The sequence below is a fragment of the Morchella sextelata genome (genome assembly GCF_020137385.1).
Source record: "Morchella sextelata strain SCLS chromosome Unknown scls_19, whole genome shotgun sequence".
NCBI lineage: Eukaryota > Fungi > Ascomycota > Pezizomycetes > Pezizales > Morchellaceae > Morchella > Morchella sextelata.
Genome location: NW_025408634.1, coordinates 23,081 through 49,102, shown reverse-complemented (window position 1 = coordinate 49,102; position 26,022 = coordinate 23,081). Strand labels below are relative to the sequence as shown.

The following is a 26,022-nucleotide window of genomic DNA, read 5'->3' as shown; positions in this document are numbered from 1 at the left end:
CCAGTCACGGTATTCAGAAAATTATACCTTAATCTGCCGATGATAGCTCTTTTAAAACAGTGAGTTATTGTGTGTATATGAATTCTACGTCAAGCTCTTTCAGCGTGAGAACAAAAATATTCACTCTTGAAAGCATATGAAGAAATATATCTAACGCTAAAAGTAGGAAATTTAACCAAGCCTTCAGCGTTACAACCCCCGTATATACTATTCTAGGCATTTACCTATTGGGTCGGAACCTGCATCTTCCGGCCTTAGAAGTGTTACACGTGTATTTGCTAAAACTATTCGTTCGTGTAATCCTTTGGGTTGTTCGGTTGCGTTGGAGTGAATCACTAAGCCGACGGCGTAAAATATTGTCTTTGTCAGCCACTTTCATGTTAAGGTAGCGTGCATACCCCGCTAGGGAACCATTGTCAGAGAAGTCGACAAATAGAATACCGATCTCAACAGTTCATGTATTGTACACCCAAGGCTCAAAAATACCTAGTTTTTTTGCCAAGGAAATTATTGTTATATAAGGGCTACTAAATTACCTCCTGTACAATTATCAGACATCATAAGAATTTATTCCGCTGCTACGGTCAATATTTTGCACAGGGTGACCTTTTAAGAACCCGAGTGATAACCCATGATGCACGTCCGACGAATTCAGGAGTTTACCTGATCTGCAATAAAGCCTAACCCGCCATCTATACGCAGGAGTAAGCTGGAGTTTCCAGTCTACGTATTATCTACCCGCGAATTCTCACTGCCCACCAAATGGCATTCTACCAGCGCAATAAATGAATCGCCCGATACATTACTCTTACAAAAATGGGGATGTATGTGCATCACTTGATTCATTTAGCTGCCGAGACTCTCTGAGATTCTCAAAGCGTTGTCTTGCCGGCAACTTTACTGGTTGCGTTACTCAAGATAATTCCCCGCACACACTAACGACTGCCATAGAAGCCGAGTGGTGATGCTAACAGTCTGCGAAAGGAATATAGGAACGTGTTACGGGTCAGAAATCAGGAAAAGCATCAGGATCATCGTCAGGAAAGTCGTCACTAGGAGGTTCGACTCATACCTTTCATTCTAGCAATCATGATCCCTAGTGATTCTACACCTGGAGAATTTCGAATTACTTTTCAGCTGTGTTCCCTTCTATAATAACAGCCCATGACATTCGGTCACTTCCTTCTTCTAGGATATACGAGTAAATTAGTCAAATTCGTCAGGTCACTTATAGTCTTAGCAATCCTCACTCAAAATATGTGGAGCCTTGGCAAAAGGGGGTCGTGACGTATTATTGATGAATTACGAGATACATTGTACATTCATCGTTAGGTTATATAAAATCACCACTGTTAGACCCTATGATGCATTTAATGATGCATTTTAATGACGTATTTTAATGATGGATATTAATTATAATGACGCATCTTTTCCGGTGGCAGAGGAGCGTCGCTGTACATGTCGGCATCGCTATAGGATTTCCAAAGGGCCGGGTTCTACATATTACTTCCAAGAGTTTCCCTGAACCTCAGTTGGGGTTTATGTTAGGTAGACACAAACACGAGGTAGCACCAAAGTCTACCCTTGTCCAAATCAAGCCTCACGGTTTGTACATTTATCTAGTCATGCAAATGATAGTCTGAGCGGTTCCTAAGGCGGACGACATCCTCTTACCGCACTATTAAACCTTCCAATCGCACATCTCAGATTGGGATATGCGCTCTAGTACGTCCCATTTGCCTTATGTACAAAGGTTTGCCTACATCACTTGCTAGACCCAGTGTAACCTTCACATTGATGTGCTTCTACATAAAACAATTGCGACGTCACTCCTGCCTCTCCACTCACCCCTGCCCTCACTCAAGGATACCCCAGATTACTCGCCACAAAGTCTCGATCTCGGCGGCCCGGAAAATCCTCTGAACTGTGGTTATAAAATATTTTAGCGAGTGGTACACGACGAATTAGGGGATAGTGCACATTACTCTGATCCCTAGCCCGAACAGCAAAGCGCTACACGGTACTCCACGCCAATCCCCTGAAAATCGACGCTCTACTGGTATGTAGCTCCACTGTCGATCACCAACCAACCCATCCGCTCCTGCATGGAATTCGAAGGGCAATTCATTGATATCTGATTGGTGATGACGACGTTTGTAAAACGGACTGCTATTGCATAAAATGCACAAACCCACCAAGCCCATTATTTAGTATGGATGCAATAGCAACCATGCTTGCCGGCGCATACGCTTTTTGTTGGACCGCGACATGTTTCTGTGTCTTAATGTGGCTTTGGACACCAGAGGCAATTAGATCCATGAGATCAAGATCGCAGACCTTAATCGTCCATTCGTTCCCCATTAGTCAATGGAAAAGCCTTTGGACCGGCGTGTGACAACGGATCCGCAGTGAATATTTTTAGCTGTTGAAGAGGAATCGAAACTCCGTTTCGTAACTGCTCCCGTTAGTGGTGTATAAACGGAGATGTTTCCAAACGGAGTTTGGGTATGTTTGGCCTGCCAAACACCGCTTCAGATTTTGGTTAAGCTGGATTTTTTGGTGTGGTTAGGCTTGTGATAACTGCAACAGCGAAAAGTAGGTCTTAACTACTTTTCAAAAACCCCGTTTCAAGGCCCTAACGGAGTTACAAAATTGGTTGACCGAACGCAAGCTTTTTTGGGAAAACGGAGTTTCGAAGAAAATGAAACGGAGTTGTGTCGTTGCCATACAAATCTACCTCCCGTAACTCCATTTCGACTCGCAGCAAGCGGGCCCTTAATTCATTATGTGTGTGATCGACGGTGAATACGAACAATGCCCTTTTTAAAATGTAAATTATCAGCTAGCCGGGGAATAGAAGAGGATGTCAAGTAGTGACTTGTTTCTTGTTTTCTTGCGGGGTAAGTGATCATGAACGACCGCATTGATTCGTGTCTGCGGCTACGGACGCTCACTAAGATGTCGGAATTGCGCTTTTCAACGAGCATGAGGGGTGTTTTCAAGGCAAAACACCAAATAGAGGAGTTCCAGCGTCCTGTGTAAGAGCAAGCTGAGGCGAATTAATGCCGTATTAGGGCCTTGGCCACCAAATCCCGAACAGCAATTTTGGATTCTTGGCAGTGGAAAGGGGCTGCATGTGCTGTGATGAGCGCTGCCCATGTTCACTCGCTGTTTAATATGCCGATCCAGCACTCCAGCGTACGACAAGGAATTCAACGGGTGGGTGAATATTAACAGTGCTTAAGACACTACACCTGCGCACCCCTTACTGCCAAGAGCTCAGAATTGAAATTCAGAGATTGCACTCGCCAATAGACTATGGGTTGCAATAGAGCTGTGGAGTATATCGTCAAGATACATGTCCCATTGTAAATTCCCTTTCATAAGCAGAAGAACCAGATCCCCCTTTGCCTCTAAGGGCTGAATATCATGGGAACTAAATTTTTACCTTCCAATTGCCTAGTACAGTATTATGATGCAATTTCTATACTATGTGGCAGTCATTGCCGCATTGCGACTGCCCGTAGAGAAGCGGAGCAGCCGGCTGCCCTGTGAGGAGACGGAATATGAGAAACGGAACTCCACAAGTGCAAAATGTTTCCTGTAGTGACGGTGCACGCAAATGCATCAATCAAATCATGATATGTAAGGCTTATTGTAAAGCCGTCGGGCTGTGATATTAATCTGTATTTCCTGATAATATTCCACCACTAACACATTGACTGATGCACTTGTTCTGCAGAACACATGGACTGATGATCTTACACTATACGAAGACATTACCAACGACTTCAAAATATCGACTTATGGGAGCAGGTCTGGTGTTGTGACCGAGTCATCAGAGCGCCCTATCCATCAGGAGGTACCAATAGGGCGCCCTATGCGGAATACAACTGTAGTATCGTACTAGACATAAATAATTACCCCGCCCATAGGTACTTTGACCTCCAGCCAGCAGCGACCATAAATCATTGCTGGTCGAGGTTTACTGCCCCACCCCACTCATGACCCCACCACGACTGAGTGACCAACATGCTTCACCGCCCCATAGGCATAGCGAATCGATTCATTACTTCCAAGTTTGAGTAAGTTGCTGTAGTTCTAATGATATTAATCATGAAGGGTTGTGAAAAAGGAACTCAGCGCTATGTCACATGTTCATAATTGCTGCACCCTTAATTGGCAGTTATAGACTCTGTATAAACAGTGTACCGCCCAAGTGAATATTTCTATGAGCCCAATTTCAGCTGTAAAAATGGCATAGTCAAAGGTTAGTCTGATATACATTTTAGAAAAATAAAACTCCTCTTTTAAGTCTTATTGAATCAACAGATTATACTTAAAAAGGCCAGAAGAGAGGGATTTGATATTCTACAAGGCCTTTATTAAACTAGCTTCTGACTAGGGCTGAAATTTGGTTTATAGCAATATATCTATGCGGGCGGTAATGTACTTGTCATTTTCCTATAGCCAATGCTATTGCTTACCATTTGTCGTGATAATTGGTAGTCTGGATACCGTATGAATCGGGCGTTATTTTGGCTTGATCCGATATATCAGATTCCTGTTGGATAAGGCATCCGACCCATCAGTCCTGATGGATAGGACAACTTAATACGAATTGGTCAAAACAGTTACGATTTTTACTCGCCCGCCCGGACCACGCATACAGGAGCCCAGTGACGCACCCCCCACCCCCCACCCCCCTGCCTCCCAGAGCCAACCTCCACGCCCAAAGGAAAGATCCCCCACCTCTACACGTATAAAACCTGCCATCGCCTGCTTATCATTCCTCCCACCCTCTCTCTCAACCCATTCCCAGCAGTAGCAACATACTCATAAACAATACACAACTTATACCATGCGTCTCGTGACCCTCCTCCCCATCGCTCTCATTCTCATCTTCGCGCACCTAATCAGTGCCCAATCTGTCCGTTGCCCGAGCTCAAACGGCTGCAGATGCGCAGAGGGCACGCGGCAAGGCCAGTACTGCTGGGCCTGCAGCCAGGTTTTAAGCCCAGGTAGTGGTTCAGGTGACTACACGGGTTGGGTATTCGAGTGCAGTAAGTTCTCCCCTTGCTTGCGTTTTGTAGGTGCGTGCTAACAGGAAGGAAGATTCGGGTGGGGGCTGCTGTAGTTATGGCCCGAGGGATAGTTGCGCGGGGGGCCGGGCGAGTCCATGTGGACCTGGTACCTAGTGGGTAGTGGGAAGCGGTGGGCTAGGAGACTCAGTGACCGATTGATTGATTGTTGGGTTTATTAAGGATATGCGGCCTTTTAGCCACAGTACTGGGGTTTTGATGTGGATGGGGGTTTATATCTTTCTTTTGTAGCAGATTTATTCCTGTCTGTCAGGGAGCTGTTGTCTGTCAGGGAGCTGTTGTCTGTCAGGGAGCTGTTGTCTGTCAGGGAGCTTTGTCTGTCAAAAGGTCAAGTTAGCGGGGAGAAAAATGGCACTCGTTTCTGTTTCCTTATTTATCTTACTCTCATATCGCTGTCTCTATTCTCTAGTGCCTACGTAAATGAATCATGAGTACAATCGTCATCACCCGACCACACAAATGTGTATTATACTTGTGAATGGAAGGCCATTTGCAAAGTACAGGTAGTTTCTCTATGTATACTAACTTAGTGTAGGGAAACTTATCAGTAATGTCGAACTCAGGGAAATTGTACGACTTTACCGACCACTTTATTGCCCAACGGCTTTACCTAATGTTTTCGCGCTAAATAACCCTACCCCTGGTGAGAACAACAATATCTAAAGATAACTCTCTCACGAATCGAGTGATATCCTATGAAAGCACGTGACACCGGTACACCGAGTGATAACACATGACGCACCTCGAGACACAATCCGAGCCCTGACGTCTGTAGAGCGGAGTTGGTCGTTGGAAGGAGCGTTTTCTGGGGTTTCATACATCACAGAAGAAGAGGAATACTATGGACCTGTCCTGGCCCAGACGACAAAGCGAGAGAAGACCGTAGTGCAGTACATGGAAAAAGTACTCAGAGCAATTAAAAGCCCAGATATCGATCGTTGAACCCAAAGTCACCAAATTAGTTAAATAATCCGCATCACAAAAAGAAAAAGAAAAACGCAAGCCCCCATACAGTCCATTATAATTAGCCAATGTCTCCATTCCACTCCGGACGCACTCGATCGACAACGATATATAGATCCTCAAAACGTAGTCCGCAACCTGTATACACTCCCACTAATTACAAGTGTTTCTCGTATCATGATCAGAGTTAATTCGCGAAGAGACGTTTGTTTCATTCGAAATGAAATATTGAATCAGGGAGACCATATTACCGCCACCAGCACCTGAACATATCGATGCGCCCACGTCCTCACTATCTCCCAGTTCCCACTCCACCGTCCCCCCGGCCTCGTACACCCAGCTCCCCCGCCGCCAATGCCCCCAACCCGCCGCCCCCCAGCCCGCTCGCACCGCCCTCACCGCCCTCACCTCCACCGCCGGGAAACGCCACATACTCCCCCATCCCCCCAAGCGTCAGCGCATACACCATCTCCGGCGCGGCGCGCAACACACGTGCACCATCCGTCTCCTCCCCCCTTTGCCCGGCATCCCGCATGTAGTGCCCATAACTCACTCCGCGAAACAACTTCACCCGTACCTCCGCGAGCAAAAACACCGACTCCACATCCGTCCGCCGCCCCCGCCGCCACACCTCCCTTCCCCCAGCAGCGGTACGCCGTCCACGTTGCGTCGGCCTCTGGCTGTGACATCCCCAGGCGCGAAGCCTCGTCTGTGTTTGCGCCGACGCCACCGCGCAGCGCCTCCACTCCCCATAGCCCCTGGAGCAGCGCGCTCTCCGCGCCGGTGGAGGCTTGTATGTACTCGAGCGCCAGATTATCTCCGTCGTGACGTTAGTGGCTATTTGCTAGAAAAGGTGGCGCTTTGGATCCTCTGGAAACACATGCTAGCTTTGCTCTTTCACCGACTTGAAAGCCTGCTATTGCTCTTGTAAGTGGTAATTGACGTGCAATACGAGGTGTCAGTGCATTTGTGCATAAATGTGCAAAAATGATAGGCGATCAAAAGGTGCAGAAAAAGCACATCTAGCAGAGATCCATGGTTGGCTCCCTTTCACGTGTCTTAGCAAAGGCTCCTCTGCGGCTCCTCTCAAAGGATATTAAAACCTTTAATGTCCGCCCACCGCTCTCTCCCACCATTACCATCAGGAGAGCTCTCATCTCAAAATCAGCGACATACAATACACAGATACACACCAAGACCAACAATGCACTTCCTAAACCTCCTCCTCATTGACTTCCTCTGCATGCTCGCGCAACTTACAGTTGCTACCCCCGCCCCCCTCGGGGGCCCCCTCGAGAAGCGGCAATGCAGCATAAACGGCTGCGAGTGCGTTCCCGGCATCCACCCGAGCCAGTACTGCTGGGGGTGCAAGTATGTCACCAAGGGGGGTAGTGACCCTAGTGTTGACTACAGGGGATGGATATATGAGTGCGGTAAGTCGTCCCCTTGATCGAGTTTTGTGGGAGGGCGCTAACGGGAACGACGATGTGTAGCACCGACTGGGCGTTGCTGTACTTATGGGCCGAGGAATAGCTGTAATAACGCGGCGGATCCGTGTTGGCCGTAGTTTGAGGGCCAGATATTCTCGATTGGGGGGATGGTGAGGTCTTTCACCGTAGTTCGGGTGAGGTGTGGAGCGGCGTGGGATATGGGGTAGTCATCCTAATGCACTGCGTCTTCTTTGTACTGTTCTTTGTACATGTTTTGCAAACTTGGTTGTACATCCCCATCGTGTGGAAAGGGCTATCAAGACTCATTTGCCGTGTTCTGTATATATGCCTCTGATGTCTCATTTGGTGGACATAAGTGCTTGTAAGGAAGGGTTATCCCTCCGTCTGCCACCAAAATGCTGACGCCCAGGAAAAAGAAAAGGCTAGCTAGTGGTTTTTGCTAACAGATCTCGTTATCTTTCTTATCAGATAATAGATCTCCAATACAAACCTCCGCCCTCTGTTATAGGGGTCAGCAATTGACAGACAAAGGGATAAATCGTGCATACTATGGACGTACAGTTGCAGTTGTGGTAGGAACTACGGATTCAGGGTCAGGGTCAGGGTCAGGGTCAGGGTTGGAAAACCACTAGGAAAAGCGGTCGCCCACGCACCCACGGCCTCTTTATCCTAGTATATCCAGACTCTATGTTTGTATCTACAAATAGGCAAGCAAGTTATACGCGAACAGCATCCAGTCATCTACTGTTAGTCACGTGACACACCAATAAGCTTGGTTAACCATAGGACAGAGACAACGGCCGGGACTATGGAAGACCAGACCAGCCTCGGATAGCCGGTCGCCTCTTTCATTGGGAATATGGATAAAACGGTGATTGAATAGGCACCCATGAGCTGGCCCCTGTTTCCGTAGTCTGAAGATTTCAAGATATATAAGAGATAGGGTAGCAGGACTGATGTGCTAATGAAATGATGTCGTAGAGATCAGGACGGCGTTTGGATAGATAGTAATTGGACTTGGTGAGTGAGTCATTGAGGTTATGTGTTTACTATGTGGGGAAGGATTCGCCCTGCGTAGACCATCCAAACATAAGCTAGCATTCTGGTCAAAAGAAAAAGGCGTGAAGGTGGTACTTCATGGCTATGATAACAATGGAGATCAATAAACCTCGATCTGATAAGGATAACCTTATTGTAATCATAAACCCACTTGAAAAAGAGTGAGGGGCGCAGCAAATATTTACAGTAAAATATATAGCTACATGTGGTCATGAATATGGGGTAGGCTTAATGATAATTTCGGGCGGATCACGCGGAGGTTGAAAATGCAATGAGATTGGTCCCGCGGTGGCTCCCGGGGCTCTGGGGGGTGGCGGGCCAGAAACTAGTTAGGCAGTCCTACAAGAAGCTATGCCGGAGGGGGTTCTTCAACGTCTACTTACCTCAAGGTCAGTAAGGAAGAGCTTAATTCAGATGGGCGCTTTTCCGTCCTAGGCTGCTGCATGATCCGCCTGAGCTTGGGAGGAACCTAGGATATAGGGCTCAGACAGGGTTGACAGCCGACATGAACAGCCTTCCCCGAAATGGCGCCAGGGAGGCACGGGACGAGCGACGAGACATAGCTGGATCGAGTTTCATTTATCTTCAAGAATAACCAGTAAGTGGCTGGTTTGTACCTGCATAACTGCAGGGAGGGTTAAATTGCCTGGGGAAAGGAATAGAGACTTTTAGCCACCAGCAACAAAAAATCCACAAACGAAAAATTATTAATTCTCAAGACCATTCTGCATGCGTTAGTTCCTTGGCCCGCATAGTCTCAAAATTACTCCGAGAGGGGAATCTTAGGCATTGGGATTGAAAATATCTTTAGGCGTATCCTTGAGTCTTGCAGTCGAAAATATTATATCACATCCAACTTGCATGCCTTGGAAGTCTTGGGAATAAATAATTTTTTGTTCGTTGCTTTAAGGTGCTGGCTAAAAGTCTCTAATATCGTTGGACAACGGGAAGATAGCGTCGCGCGTGGCAGCTAACGCACCTTCGGTAGAATGATTGCCTAACTAATCGGCGGATACTGTTGGTCTGTGCCTAGTACTACTGGGTAACTTCCGAAATCTGAGTTTGCAAAATCACCCGGGCGCTATGTTCTAGCCAAATTTTGTCTTCAACACCGTCAACTACGGCGGCTCATACCTACAAAAGTGCAATGACTGGCATGGGTTTGGCGATTTAGCGATTTGGCGATTTGGCGATTTGGCAACGCCGCGACACACCAAATTGCAAACCTGCAGCTTAAGCTTAGGAGACCTCCGTACTACATAAAAAAATAGCACAGCGAATAGTAGTATACCGAAAATGCGATAGTAATAATTGAAAAAAACTTAATAAAAACAAAACAAAATAAAACTAGTTTGGAGAACTGCAGCTGGCGATGGTCGTATCTTTGCCATCTTTGACATTTCTATAATGTTTCCGGAACACCCCATGGCAACGGGACTACCGCGACTGATTTCACCACCATCACGGTGACATTGCCTGGGTCCAGCACCCAAAGGGGAACTGTGTTACTACAGACCATCAAGCCTCAGAACTCGGAAAAAAGAGAATCGGACTTGGTGATAGCTCGCTTTCTACTCGACTCTGGGTCGTCAATTTCGAAAACGGATGCAGACGGAAATAACGCCCTTATGTTTGCCGCGCAACTGTACGATCTGAGCATATTAGAACGTGTATTAGAGAAAGGCCCAAATTTAGAGACTAGAAATCGTTTTGGTCGAACAGCGCTGCATGAGGCAATTAGTTGGAGTAGTCCTATGGCAGTCAAGTTGCTTCTCAACAAATCGGCCGACGTCATGGCCATAGATGATTATGGCCGGACACCGTTACATATTGCCTTGATTAGATATTTCGCGTCGCATGATACTGATATCACAGTGTGCGAGATGTTGATTGAGCATGGAGCATCGTTCGAGAAAGCAGATCGAGGCGGCGATACCGCCATTCAGTACGCCACGAAATGGATGTGGGGAAAATCAAAATCGAGCGTCGAGATAGACTTGAAGTTAGAGAAAGTCTTATTGGAGGCTCAAGAACGACGCCGGACGTTAACGCGCTATCAAGAGCACCATTTCAGTTCTAGGCCAAATTGTTCGAGAGATGGCTCTAGGGACGTATTGCTTCAGTAACTGGGTCCCCCTGAAAGACGAAACGTTAGATTCAATCAGGGAGTTCCCGATTTCACGTTTTTGCGTAGAAAGCACCGCATTCGACAAGATTTACGATTAGGTCCAGCCACGATATATATGGATTGAGGTGGGTTTTGAACAAGTACTATTCATTTATTACGGCGGGTTATCACGATTTCTTGGAATAGAGAGGAAGGAGTTGATATTGTAGGTATTCAATTGATCTATTAATATAGCCCCGCATCTCAAGTAGTCCTGGGAATTTAGGTATAGATTTTTGAGACCCGCGGAGGAGACGGCGTCTCAATTCATGTTTTTGTGGGTTGTTTATTGTATAATCTTTCGTTGAACTTTTTTCATAATGGGATCCGGTTCAATATTGAAGGCTCTTTCTTGTGAGTACAGACTTACTTTAGCCAACGGACAGACTGTGCCTATATTTCAAAAACGTGCTGGTGTGGCGGTCGGCACTCGAGAACACCCCTCCTTAAGGGTTAGAACGTCGCGACAAAGTATTATTTGTCAATAAAGGAGCGCCAATATCAAGCAAACCAAAAGTGCTTTGAGCCTATTCGTAGTTACAGTAGGTCCCACAATCGATGTTTTATCCGACTGACGCCAATCTCAACCCTAACCCTGGGACATCCACTGACCACACTGACCCTGACGCTGCAGCCCTATCCCACCAGACGGATCGCAGAAAATTGGATCACCGCATCATATATCATATCCATCTCTGTCCTTCCATTCTCTGGGTTTTTCGTAGCCAATGGCCTACGCCATTCCACCCTCGTAAGATATAATTAGCATGGCGAGGGGTAATAGGTAATATAATGACAGACCCCGCAATTGGCTGGTGATGGGTTAATTGGGTTAACCCGGGTTATTTATCTCTGTTTCGGCTGGGTGAGAAGAAATGAGACCATGGGTTGGGATGGGTACAACTGCTTTCGATATGGGTAATGATAGTGTTGGAATTATGTACGAGCCTGGGAAAACATATCCTGGCTGTAATATTTGTGGCAGAGGTTTAGACCATCACTGTATTATGTCACTACTAGCTCTCTGCCACGGAAATTGTTATTATATAAGGGCTATTAAATTCCCTCCTGTACAGCGGTAGGTAATAAGTGGTGGGACGGCGTGAGACACTGTGATACCCGTTCTGGGTAAAACGCCACCAACATGCGCTGTTTTTAGGTATAACTGTTCCATCACTTATTACCTATCGCTGTACTACTAGAAGACATTACAGAAATATATTCCGCTGCTCATAGGTCGAGTGATGATCTATGGTCACTACAAATGAGGGAATTCGGGGAAAGTGAAGATCCCTGCTGAGTGCGAAAATGTTCAATTGATTCAGTACTGACTGAAATTAGACAAAATATCTCCCAATTTACCCATTACGTATTAGCTGAGTATTGCAGGTTGGGTTGGATCGAGTATGAGTGAGAAAGTCGAGAATGTGGGTTGGTTACGTTGGGTCAATCCTAAAGCTTACACGGGTTAGATCATTGCGGGGTCTGGGTAATGATACTTTCCTGATCATGACCAGCACAATATTACAAGATAATATTTTCTCTATATGTGAACATTCACAGGTGATGAGTTCGGCTTGTATAACTACATACTAGACGCTTCAAGAGAAACATACGTACCCCTGAGGCGCTCTGCACATCTGCGTGAAAACAATCGCATATTTAACAGAGGGGGAATTTAAATCAAACCCTCTACCCAAGATACCAGTCCATTAGTTGGAGGTATGTCTTGACAGCCATTCTAAGAACGAAATATTCTAGTTGATGGTTCTTTAATAGGTTCATCAAAAGTCTTTAAAAGTTAAGAGGGTAAGCTTGTTCGATGGCGAGTTACACTATCTCGTGGGAGCTCTCGTCACCGGGTTGTAGAATTCCTTCCCCGGCGGTAAAGCAGCTCATACTTCAAATTACTCTTAGCAGAATGTCATGGACAAACAATCAGATGAGAGAAGTCGCTGATCATAGGGTGCCCTAGTATTGTCAGGAGACCCCCTGGGGTTACAGCCATCTCAACTGTTCCTGCCCTCTACACCCATACAGAATCACCAGACCTGCACGATGCGAATAAACTGGAGGCGCATAGATGGAATCCTAGATATAAGAAGAATTACATCGGTGTTCTCAGCGAATACTTTAAATTGTAGAGGCTTTATTTGTCCCGCCTACTTCAGCATGGTGTCCAGGATTCAGTCTCGGTATCAGGACTTTGCAGATTATTTCACCAGCCGTACGCTACACCAGCATCTCAGGCGCTATTAAAGAAGATAATAGAGGATCTAGATCCCTTTAAGAAGATTGAGTGAATAGTTCAGCACTCTGTTTCGTGTCTTGCACGGCCATCAGCGGTCCTTCTATATTATCTCATAAATCGTCAACAATTTTGTGTATCCAAGTAGCAAGCTATAATAGGACATGACTAACACTAAATAAACTCAGTGAAGTACAGTGAGATTGTTTCATCCAGGGATGGTAACTTGTTAGGTCTCCTACAACCTCTCACCTGATTTTCCAGAGAACTTCGAAAGGTGTAACTATTTACTTCTATGCGTTACACGTACCTTGGTATATTTAGTAAATCCGAATTTCAAAATCATAATTAGTGCGTGATTTCATTGGATGGTAACAGATACGGCAGAATGTGGAGAGTCCCACAGATTGAATCCGTCTTAAGGTTCGGGTACTGCCGGCCGATGCGATTCCCCGTGACCCCCGGATTACCCAATTTTTAAATCGGCACATCTAAAATCACACCCCACGTACTCCCTTTCCCGGCCGTGTACAGTACCAGCGACATTTACGTTTCAGTGGTGGCGGCTTACGTTATTTACTTTTCAGTAGTGGCGGCTTACGTCATTTTCGGATACTCTTTTTTTTCTTTTTTTTATTTAAATCATTACAGCAGGTCTCAAAATACCTGTCTGAGCTAGCCGGCACGAGACATAGTAAAATAGTATAACAGATTGCCCCATTGAGCAGTACTGATATCAAGTTTGATTAGGCAAGCGGACCAGTTGAATAGCCTAACGAGGCTATAGATTTATCGTTTCGCAAGGTCCCACGATGTAACAATTATATATATAAATCTTCCCCCTCAGGCAAGTATTATGAGGCCTGCTGTAATTTTGAGTCATTTTCGGGTAGCCATAAGTAGCCTTTCCTACCATATGCCGAATTAGGGCTCAAACGCTGGTATGACCGTTGCGAGACATGAATGATTCTCTGATCGCGTGCACTCTTTTGAATAGCTGGAGGTAAACATCGAACGCTCTGTCAGTAAATGATACCACCAAGCATCTTTTCTGCGGGATCATTGTCAGCTCGCCAACCATCTGCGCGATAGTAAGTGGAAAGCTCTAGAAGACAACGATAGGTAGCTCCGTCATTTAGGGAGTCGTTTAGCTAAATGGACAGTATTTATTTGGCTCCTGGGTGCAACGTTTGAAACCTCACGCTGGAAACACTACTCGCTGACCCTCCTCCTATCAAGTCAGTACCATGTACGCCCTCTCTTCTCTTCCTTTACATACCACATATCAACAACAATAATATCATCATCACCACGGTCGTCACCGCCAGGCTCACTATTGTACTGGTCAATATAGCTACTACTACCAGCAGTATACGTAGAAGAGATAAAGGTTGGTATAGGTACTAGTGGTAATTACGGGGAGAAGTGTTCTGTAGCTGTAGTAAATAGTATATATAGTCTAAAAGTCGTTTATCACTTACTAAACGACTGGTCATTTATTAAAGACTGCTCATTTAGTTTAAAATTACTTTATCACTTCTTGCACGAAGTTACAAAGTCACCTATCCTTTGCTACTTGGGTGGAGGGAGGTGGTGAAGGTGTTCTAGACCCAGAGGACCACCTGGACAATGCACTCCATCTGCGGTGGTTCTCATCTCTCGTGAATGCCTGTCATGCTGGAAGCTCATCCAAAACCTCTTACTTGAACGCCTCCCTATCCATGACCCCCGCTTCATTGGCAGCTAGGAGTCAGCACTGATAGTTGAAACCGCTCTAGGAGTTCCAGTTGACACAAACGGTTTCAGATATTCCATTGGAAGGTGCTGGTGTTGATATTACTGTGTTGAAACAGGTCACTGGAGGGCCGTGCTACATACGTCTAGCTGATGGCTTTTGCTTCCCGGTGTCTGATCCCGCAGGCGGGAAATCCTTCCGTGTAGGTGATGTAGAGGGTTTGTATTCTAATGGCCTAGGAAGTGTGCTTAAAGAATACTATAAAGTATCCCCTTTATCCCCCATATCTACAATCACCAAGCACTCAACGCGCAACAAGAATATCAGAAACACTTCAACACCACAGCCAACAATAAACAATTACCAAACCAAAGTAAGGCACCCCCCCCCCCCCAACTACCCTATTGTCAAAATCCCCACTAACCTCCGTCCCAATCCTAGTCATGATGGACAACCCACCCGTTCGACCAGCAACGTACCTTATCAACAACGTCCTCCACGGCAACCACGAGCTCGTCTCCGTCGATGGCAACGCCGCCATCATGTTCGGCGCGCACTGCCGCTGGGTTTTAGAGTTCAGTAATGACTCATACATAATCACGCACGCCAACAGCGGCTTTGTTGTTGATCTCGAGAGAAGGAGCAATCAGGTACTCCTCTGGCAAAGGCATGGCGGGCCCAACCAGAGGTGGACCCTGGAGGAGGTGAGACCTGGGTATGTATCTTCTCGTGCGTTGAGGGTGCGCTTGGGCGGTGGCTGATGAAAGGAACAGGAGATTCGAGATTAAGAATGTGTTGGACCCGTCGTTGAAGATCGGTGCTATGGGGTGTGCATGTGGGGGTTGCGGTAATGATGTCATAATCAAAGTGAATGCAGAGGCAGGGGCTGCACCGGATAAGGCAAAGCAGTGGGAGTTCACGTTTTATTCCTAGATCCTGATGGGGTCTTGTATCCGTAGAGGTACTAGATTCGGGGCTGAAGGATGCGGGGGATTAGTTTAGTTTAGTAGAGTAAACTAGGGAATATGAATGGCTATACACATAGTTGGCGAGATCCTATTTCTTGTCCGTGTTATGACAGTGATGCAACTTAACAAATGGCATCTGCAGCCAGAATACCGACAGTCTATGAACTATGAGAGTAGATAAATCGAAGTAACAGTTGCCCTAGGAGTATTCAATTTCTATGGGTTATGGGCAGGAGCTCTCGAAGCCAGAATTTACAAACCAGCCGTGTAAGCTCTCACATATTTGAGGAAGAGAGTTCAGTCGTGGTATGTATGGCCTTTCGGGGTTCATCTTGCTAATATTAAGTTTTCAACTTTTACTTTTCGTTATATCCAAAATATTCTTTCAGTTCTTTTAGTCTCCGCTAGGCCGTATAACCTGCCGGCTCTAGATAATTCCTATTCAAATTTTCCCTCAACGGCAGTAAGATTGACATCTCCACCAGGAACTATCTCGACTTTAGTTTAAACGATCTGGACGTTAGCACAACGGACAAACTCAAGATCCGATGCCGCGTGATAATCTCACAACGCCGCAAACTCAACCCGCATGCGGCAACAGTGAGAAACGTGGAGTTTGAAATGCGTGACGATCACAAGGGCAAGTTTGTGAAAACGAACACGTACAAGATACATAAAGATTTCTTCGGGAAGCCGTGGCTTTCGATCCTCAGCGAGCCGTTTGCAAAAAGGAGCGGGAAATTCAGGGGGGGGGGGATTGAAGACGAGCGGATTCAACAGCTGTATCATGATATCGACGAGGCGGTGATGGCTCTTAGGGAAGAACAGACTATGAAGGAGCTCATACATGCCAGTATCAGTAGTCCAACGCAGAGTTCGTAACTCCCCCCTCTTGTCTTTCTTTCTTTCTTTTTTCTTTTCAAGTTGTATACCTGGCGGTCCAACTCTCGCGTCCGAAAAGGCTTCCGCGATAGCTAACATCCAGCCCCTCCCCTCACCACAGGCGAAACCTACCCCACCACACCCATCCCACAAGTACATGGCAGGGCCAACATCGTCGGCCCTACCCCCATCATCCACAACGAGTTCATCAGCAACTGCATCCGCCTTGAATACGATCCCACCACCACGGACAAGGACACCGAGCTCCACAACATGGCCAGCATCGTCACCCTCTTCCGCCGCTTCCCCTCCACCGACCCCAATGCATCCGGCACCCCCTTCTTCACCATGCTCTACACCGGCGACGCCCACGACGGCGAGTGCCACATCCGCGACACGGTCATCAGCATTGCGGGCCCCATGCCACCGAGACACGTGGACGTCCTCAAGATCCCCCACCACGGGTCGATCTCATCCACCTCGATCGAGTTCTACCACCGCATCACGGCGACGGTCTATCTGGTGTGCACGAAGCAGAATAGTAACGGGTTGCCGAACGTGGAGATCTTGGAGGCGATCGTGGACCAGGCGAAATTGCTCGAGAACGGGCGCATGGCGCGCATCTTCTTCTCCATTCCTGATAGCTTGTGGAATATCAGGACGGGGGAGGGTGATAATACTGGGAGGCCGTCGAACCTGAATATCCTGCTGTCGGGGGGCCGACGGCCTGGGAATCCCGATCTGGTACATGGGAGATACAGTTATAAGTGCTACATCTTGAAGCATCGGATGGAGGGAAATGCGGAGAAGAAGAATGCGGGGATAATACTGCTGGGGCGGCACGCGGATGAGAGGCTAATTGTGACGACGAGAGATACGTGGTGGGATGCGTGGGATAGCCAGGGGGATGTGAAGAGTCTACAGCAGTTTCAGAAGCTGAAAGGCTAGACCACCTCATATTGGTGTGAGTAAATCGGTAGGTGGGAATATATGCGTGTTGCAGTATGTTGTCGGGTAGGTTGATTGCTACACACTCGTGGAACGCAGGGCAGACATATAAGGAGATGCTATATATGATGTATCGAAGAAGACGAGTGATATCTGCACGTCGGTTCATGATATAATGGGTTGAGAAATCAATAAAAGTGCACTACTCCTGATGGGTGTTCTGATAAAGATTTAGAGATCGATGTGGCGACGAGCTGTGTGCTTATAAAGGTTTTATACGCAATCTTTGCAGGCCAAAAAACCAACTTGAGCCAACTTATTCAATGCGCCCTTGCTAATAACACCGCGAGTATTGTTGTGTGTGTCTTCAAGCCGTCGGGTACATATATAAATAAATCATATGTAAAATCGTCCAATTTTAGTTCGAGGTATGTATACATTTCCCCCGGCTCTGGACCTATATAACCGGTAATGATGCGCATACCCCAAATCAATATGATTCAGTCTTATTTTGACCAAAATACCATCAAACCTTTGCAAGCCTGAAAAAACTTAGCAAGTTGGAGGTGGAGATGGATACAGGTGCGGAGGCATGTGCGAACTCGATTCGGAGGTAGACGTAGGCGTCTTTCTGGTGTGTATAAGTCACCTGATTAATAAAAGTAACTGGACATTTGTGGGGCGGTGTGGCCGATGGAGGTGGAGCGGTGGAGGAGGCGGGGTCGTGCTTTTGAGGAGTATGTAATGCCAAAAGTCTTTACTAATCCTTTACTTTTATTCCTTTCTGTTTGAGCTACCTGATAGTAAGCGTGTCATTGCAACGAAGCAATACTATTGTAGTTGCCCTACTGGCAATCACATCTACCATTTAACGGGGCGTGGTCAGGATTATACTCGGGACTAGGGTCGACTCGAGGGATACGCCTCGGGGTTGAGAAAGTACGGGTTCGGGTCGAACGGGACGGGACGTAGACTTAGAACGGAGCAAGAGACGTGATGGGAACAGGTTCAGGGTATTGGCCCAGGCGGGTCTGTAGATCCAGGTGGACCAGTCCACATAACGAGGAAGATAATAGTATCATCTAAGGCACAGGAAGGAGAGGTTGCCTAAAGAAGAAAGAAAAAGAAAGTACAAGAGCAAGAGAGCGAGCTCCCTATTAATACACAAAGGAAATCCCCCATTAATAATGCACGTTACAAAACCCAAACATTCGAACTGAAATCCGAAGAACATGAGAGAAACCCGAGAGATAACACCATTCCTAAACACGATACGTCTTCCCCCCCACCATAACCGAAATATCCTAGTGCTTCCGGGATATCCTGATATGACGCAGACACTTAACTGAAACCAGTAACCCATATTCGACATCCTCCGATGCTTATCCAATAACCCTGTTCCGAAGCTGTCTTGGTGATAGGCGAGGTGGGGGCATTTGGGCCGTGATACACCATTTATTTTGCATGCACACTCCCAGTTACCCAAATGTCCTTGGATCACCGAGCCTCACTCGTTTTCCAAGCATTATTGACACTTTGTGTTTAACTCTCAGCTATCCTATAATAATAAACAAAAGTACTACTTCACGCCAAACCAAAATATTAGATCAAGAGCTGTAAAACGATGCAATCTCAGTGTTTAGTAATACCAGATGCTGAGGGTAAGCGGTCAGAATCCGATAAGTGAAAGTTGCGGTGAACAGAAACCCCAGGCCGGCGACCACCCCCGGCCAAAGTTGCTAGTTTTGGGTGCCGCTGTGCTGGGCGCAAACAGCATTTCTCAAAAATTAATGCTTGGCCAAAACTTTCTAATACGTGTTTTTTCTTATCACATTCTGATCACTTCGCGTCGTACCCGGGTATTCCAGCTCACCCTCTATGTGTAGATCCGCCATAGAGGTGGAGTGGTGGAGGATGGTAGAAATAAAGGGGTTGAATAAGCCCTTCTGCTATTTGTGTTCTGAAACATTTGTGGCTTTCGAGGCGGTTAGAAGGATGTAAAAGCCGATGCATTTTGTATCTATGAACAATCGCAGTATCAAGCAACCAGAAGAAATATGGGTACCAGTTCCTCCGGGTTCTTTTCTGGGTAGAATTGTAGCTGCGCAATTCATCCGCAATATCTACTCCACCCCTATTATAGTTATAATTATTAATGAATGAGCGAATTGATAGAGACAGGCGAACATGATTATCAAAAACAGCTCTAATATTACTGCCATTTATACTGTTGATCTTGCAGAGACGTCAGCGTCTGATAGTCGATTGTATCACGTCATGAAATATTGTCATAAAGAAGAATAAGTTGTTGTCCTACCAGACTAAACCGCATACTAGATCATTCACCACCTCACCACTGATATTCCTCTAAGGTATTTTGGACTTTACTTTTCTTTATCTATCTTTAAAGAGTCGGGGAATGTAAGCGCATCCAAACGTGCCATACCTGCAGCTCGGTGAGGGCTGTGGCAGGGAGGCCGTCAACGTCCACCATGTGGGCGCGGCCAAGACGGCCATGCCGGTGTGTCTTTATCATATGCTGGAACACCTCCGGAGACGCCGCGCCGCGCCCGGAAGCAATGGTACGTGGGTGCTCTGGATCAGAGCATGGAATGGGAGCATCGGTGGCAGCGGCAGTGCTAAGGGTGGTAGTAGAGGTTCAGGTGGGGGTGGTAGGAGTAGTGGTGGTGGTAGTAGAGGTTCAGGTGGGGGTGGTAGGAGTAGTAGTGGTGGTAGTGGTGGTGGTAGTGGTGGTGGTAGTGGTGGTAGTGGTGGTGGTAGGAGTGAGGGGTACCTGCGCCTCGGCTTGGAAACGGGTGACTGAGGCGGCGAGATAGGTGTTTACGGTGGTGGTGGCTTTGAGCGCGGCCTGGAGACTGTTGATTATAGAGTGGACGTTGGTGGGTGTAAAAATATGGCATTGCGACATCGGTTATGTATGGTAATTACTCATGTATAAGGGATGACTCATAGTTGGAACAAGGAGGCTTAGTGCTAGGATTATGTAATCAGGGGATCACGTGGTACTAAGAACTATCTGTATATAAGGAGCAACAAACTCCCATAGTTGTTGCTGGAACTTAGCGGCGCAATAGTATCTTCTTTGCACTATAAACATATTCCTCACAAAGGTCACGTGTTCAAACCCTCCTCAAGTCGTCTATTCTCCCACACTCCAATTCACAGGTTATGAGCCCGGGTTCTGCCAAATAGAATCCGCACTACACCATCGCCACCTCGCTTAACTCAACAACACTTCCAACAACATCATGCCTTCAGAAGGAGAATCGTCATCCAAGGCTGCTGAGATTAAACCCTCAGAGACAACAGCTACCAGTAACATTCGTCTCAAGTTTGATGGACTCCCTAAACTACAAGGGCAATCCAACTACCAAACTTGGGCGAGTGCCTGGAGGATAACGTTCGACGCTGTAGACTGGTGGGAAGCGTTGAGCATCGAGAACCCTGACGAGAATGACACCGAACTCAGCAAAACCGAGATAAAGAAGGCTCGTAAACAAATGCACAGCCTTCTCATCTCTGCTGTATGCGAAGAAATACAACCAACAGTCGTCTCCGCCGAAAATGCATTCTACGCATGGAAGGCGCTCAAAGACCTCTACGATCGTGTCTCACCCAACACCACGATCACCCTCCTCAGCCGCGTCCTAGACACGAAGATGCAAGAAGGCGGATCACTGACCGAGCATCTCGCGACCTTCGATGCGAACTGGAATACTCTCAAGTCCAGATGCCAAAGCGCAGACCACAAACTCGCTCAGGCTCTCCTACCCCTCACCAAATCCAACGAAGCCATGGCGGCATTCCTCCTAAGTTCGCTACCCAAATCGATGAGCAACGTCGTCGACAACATCCAAACCAAACAGGATGTTACCTACGAAGACGTACGCCAACGACTACAGAACCTGGATGAGGTAGCCCCTCAAACAGGGAACAAGGTACTCCATACCAGGAGTACCACAAGCGACAAGGAATGCACCTGGTGCAAGAAAAGGGGACAGCCTTACAAAGGCCACGAGTATACGGAATGCAGAAAGCTCAAAGAACAGAACAAGAACAGAAAGGGAAGGAGAAAGGACAACTCGGCATCGGTTGTAGTAAATGACTCTACAACCACTATCTGTATGGTACGCCACAACAACTCCCAACCCCTTACTTGGATCCTTGATTCTGGAGCGACCTCTCACGTCACACCCTTCCAAGACCAACTCATCGACATCCGACCTCACACCGGCAACGTCCGAACAGCTGATGGAACCAACCACGCTGTCACCGGAATGGGAAGCGCTAGTTTCAGCTGCCACCTTCCCGATGGAAGTAGATCTTCCATACTCCTCACCGATGTGCTGTTGGTCCCAACCTTGGGAAATGTGGGATTGGTCTCCGAAACCGTGCTCGACAAAAAGGGATTTAGAACGGAGTCAGGAGGAGGAAGCAAGTTGGTTACAAAAGAAAAGAAAGGAATAATTTGGGCAAAATTGGAAAAGGGACTTTGGAATGTACAAGTAGTTTGCAATACAGTTCGTTTGACCTCTTACGATGAATGGCATCAAGCGTTAGGCCACCCTGCGACACTAGAAAACTTGTATCACGACATTCAAAGGCTGCCTCCTAAACCAGAAAGTTTCCACTGCAGTCAATGTGCACTATCAAAAAGCGTACATAAGAAACCTGCACCAATTAGTACTAGATCCAAACGACCATTCGAACTAATCCACTCAGATCTATCTGGAAAGTTCAGTATACAGTCACAAGGGAAAGCTCAGTACTATATGTCCTTCATCGATGATTACACCCGCTTCGCATGGATATATCTCCTGAAACAGAAAGAAGACGCAAAGAAGGCCATCAAGGACTACGTTACAAGGATCGAAAAACAGTATAGCACAACAATACTGAGATTCAGAACGGATGGTGGTGGTGAATACATCAACAAGGACATAACGAACTACTTCGATTCACAAGGAATAGTTCATGAACAGACTCCCCCATACACTCCTGAATCTAATGGAGTTGCAGAACGATTCAACAGGACGGTAACCACAATGGTCAGGTGCATGATCATGGACCATCCTAAGTCGTTATGGGGAGAAGCATACGCAACAGCTGTCTACCTCAAAAACAGGCTACCTCACAGTACGCTTAAGGGAAAGACCCCCTTTGAAGCCCTGAAAGGAACCAAGCCAAGTATACAACACCTTCAACCATTCGGCAAAAAATGCTACGTCCACATCCCAGAAAACTCTAGGACAGCAGGAAGCAAACTAGCACCCCGAGCGTATGAAGGAATCATAGTTGGATACTCAGACAGTGATAAAATATACCGTATCTGGATAGGAACACAACATAGGGTAATTGAAAGTCGGGACGTCACATTCCCCCCTCCTGAATCAGGGGAAGTCTCAGTGGAACTCGACTTCATCCCCAGCCTGAAACCAGAAACGGCAAATGCACCATCAGACGACGGATACGAATCAGAAGACAGGTCTGATCCAGAACCCGAGTCAAATGCAATCGAAGAGGACCGTACAGAAATGCCAGGATTGTTCCCGGAATCACCGGAACTGGTTAGAAAACCACCACCGGCTACACCAGACAAGGGAAAACAACCTGCCGTACCTATGGGACAACCGCGAGACCCAAGAGACAACTGGGAGAAAATTCCAGCACCAGTCGTACCATTCAAAGGCTTCAAAGGAAAACCACTTGTGTCAACGACACCCAAAGGTACACCACCACAACCTCCAAAACGATCAGATCGAATACGCCAGCGAAAAAATAGAGAAATTGAAATAGAAGTACGAAGGAAGGAGTATGACGAAAAGGTAGTAGAACAACAGAAGTTACTTACAAGTTATATCGAAGATGTGAAAGAAAATGGTCCAGGAAACAAAGCCACTGAACAAGAATTAATCGATCAATACAAAGAAGACTTCAGACGTTATAGGGCTGAGTTAGACACGGAATATCAAGACGTATCCAAACTCCCCCCGAACTACCATATACACCTCGTAACAGAACCTTCTACCTTCAATCAAGCTATGCAGAGCGACGATCAACACCTATGGAAAAAGGCGATACAAACTGAGAAAGACGCCCTTGACAAAGCCCATACCTGGGATATTGTCAACAGACCATCCAACCGAGCAGTAGTCAAAGGAAAATGGGTATTCAAAGTGAAACACAACGCGGACGGAACAATCGAGCGGTACAAAGCAAGGTACGTTGCTAAAGGCTTCACCCAAGTACAGTACCAAGACTACGATGAGACCTTCGCCCCCGTTGCACGATATGATTCTCTACGGCTCCTACTGGCACTAGCTGCACACAACGGTTGGATACCACAACAAATGGACGTCAGGTCAGCCTTCCTGTATGGTGTACTCAAGGAGGAAATCTACATGGAACTGCCTGAAGGCTACAGGCAGGACAACAAGGTTTGTAAACTTCGAAAATGCATATACGGACTAAAGCAATCACCCCGTGAATGGTATGCTTGCCTAGCAGACTCCCTTCAACGGAAAGGATTCGTCCCAGCCAAATTCGACCCATGTGTCTTCATACATAAGAACCACCATCTATACATATCGGTGTATGTAGATGACATCATGATATTCGGACCCGACTCCCCATTCAGAAAAGAAATCAGACAACTACTCAAGGCAGATTTCGAATGTACGGATCTCGGTAACTCGAAGTTCATATTGGGAATAGAAATAACGGTAACCAACAACGGTATCACACTATCACAACGCGCATACATCAATAAGATCCTGGATAAATTTGGAATGAGTAACTGCAAACCAGTTGGTACACCACTCGAACCGAACCTTAACCTTCACAAAGGCGAACCGGAAGACCAAATCGAGAAACCAACTGAGTACCAATCCATAATAGGATCACTGATGTACGCAAGTATAGCTACCAGACCTGATATCACCCATGCCGTTACCGCTCTCTCCCAGTACTCCTCATGTCCAACCGAGGACCACCTACGAGCAGCCAAGCGAACTCTCCGATACCTCAACGGAACCAAAGACTGGAACCTGTTCTACCCGAAGGGGAATACTAGAACACTCGACGGATTCTCAGACAGTTCCTATGCTTCAGACCTAGATGACAGAAAATCGTTCTCAGGATACGTGTTCAGACTAGGGAAGTCAGCCATCAGCTGGAGAAGCCGGAAGCAGAAATCAGTCGCAGTCTCAACAACAGAAGCCGAATACATGGCCCTGTCCCTCGCAGCTCGACAACTGGTATGGATTCGTAATGCCTTGCACGAACTCCAACAACAATACCAGTACTTCATACACGCCGACAACACAGGTTCTATTGAACTCTGTCGGAACCCACGTATCCACGACCGGTCCAAGCATATCGACGTTCACTACCACTACACACGTGAACAACTCGAGGCCGGAACTTTCGAAATCCTCTACGTCCCTACCGAAGACAATGTCGCAGACATAATGACCAAAGGACTACCAAAACCAGCTCACCAAAAATTGTCAGAATTGATACGATGTGGCAAGTGAGGGGAAGTGTAAAAATATGGCATTGCGACATCGGTTATGTATGGTAATTACTCATGTATAAGGGATGACTCATAGTTGGAACAAGGAGGCTTAGTGCTAGGATTATGTAATCAGGGGATCACGTGGTACTAAGAACTATCTGTATATAAGGAGCAACAAACTCCCATAGTTGTTGCTGGAACTTAGCGGCGCAATAGTATCTTCTTTGCACTATAAACATATTCCTCACAAAGGTCACGTGTTCAAACCCTCCTCAAGTCGTCTATTCTCCCACACTCCAATTCACAGTGGGGAGGTGGACATATCTGGGGTCACCCTTATCTGGAGCTAATGAAGAAGCTAGATCAGCGAGTAGTGGCATGGGGAGAACTGTGAAGTTAGAGTGTGGATTTACGGTCAGTATCATCGATAATCGGAAATACAAAATTCGAGATGGGCATGTAGCTGAGACTATTATTGAAGAAGTGATGTTTGTATACAGAGACAGAAGGATAACACTGTAGAGAGTGAACCGTGAGGGAGAGTGGAGGGGAGTTTCTCCTTTAATCCCGCCTGTGAAAGAAGAGAGATCGCATTATCCTCAGGGGTTAGGGTTTACTTAAATTCGATACCTGATTTTTTTCCTTATTTCATCTGAGTACCGCACATGGGAAATCACTCGACTCATGAGACCACAGTAGAGTACAGTTACGTCATTGCTCTACTGCGCGCTGGTGCCTACAAATGACACATTATACTCGCGCTTCAATTAAGTAGTCGGATATCGTTGCAACCAAGTTCCCACTAAAATTTCCGACTTCTTAATTAACGACCGAGTATGCTATATGAGAAAAGAAAACGGTGTGAAATAACTAATTTAGTTACGAATACCGAATTAAAACGGCATTCTAGAAAGAATATTGAGCCAGTACCGTATTCTTACCGCCTTAGGGGAGTTTTAGCT

General features: G+C 46.6%; 5 protein-coding genes across 5 annotated transcripts; all 5 read left to right on the top strand.

Annotated features, from left to right (window-relative positions):
• Window positions 1-6,419: 6,419 nt before the first annotated feature.
• H6S33_004929 (uncharacterized protein) lies at window positions 6,420-6,893 on the top strand (the record flags this gene model as incomplete). The annotated part of the gene is made up of 1 exon (XM_044836399.1): window positions 6,420-6,893. One exon carries the CDS (start codon window positions 6,420-6,422, stop codon window positions 6,891-6,893), a length of 474 nt encoding a protein of 157 aa, XP_044690142.1.
• Window positions 6,894-7,269: 376 nt separating this feature from the next.
• On the top strand, window positions 7,270-7,632 carry H6S33_004928 (uncharacterized protein; the record flags this gene model as incomplete). The annotated part of the gene is made up of 2 exons (XM_044836388.1): window positions 7,270-7,498; window positions 7,559-7,632. 2 exons carry the CDS (start codon window positions 7,270-7,272, stop codon window positions 7,630-7,632), a joined length of 303 nt encoding a protein of 100 aa, XP_044690141.1.
• A 7,539-nt stretch (window positions 7,633-15,171) lies between these two features.
• On the top strand, window positions 15,172-17,523 carry H6S33_004927 (uncharacterized protein; the record flags this gene model as incomplete). Its single annotated transcript, XM_044836377.1, has 4 exons — window positions 15,172-15,440; window positions 15,499-15,645; window positions 16,179-16,567; window positions 16,679-17,523. 4 exons carry the CDS (start codon window positions 15,172-15,174, stop codon window positions 17,521-17,523), a joined length of 1,650 nt encoding a protein of 549 aa, XP_044690140.1.
• A 2,515-nt stretch (window positions 17,524-20,038) lies between these two features.
• Window positions 20,039-20,347, top strand: H6S33_004926 (uncharacterized protein; the record flags this gene model as incomplete). The annotated part of the gene is made up of 1 exon (XM_044836366.1): window positions 20,039-20,347. One exon carries the CDS (start codon window positions 20,039-20,041, stop codon window positions 20,345-20,347), a length of 309 nt encoding a protein of 102 aa, XP_044690139.1.
• A 445-nt stretch (window positions 20,348-20,792) lies between these two features.
• Window positions 20,793-25,079, top strand: H6S33_004925 (uncharacterized protein; the record flags this gene model as incomplete). Its single annotated transcript, XM_044836355.1, has 1 exon — window positions 20,793-25,079. One exon carries the CDS (start codon window positions 20,793-20,795, stop codon window positions 25,077-25,079), a length of 4,287 nt encoding a protein of 1,428 aa, XP_044690138.1.
• Window positions 25,080-26,022: the final 943 nt, after the last annotated feature.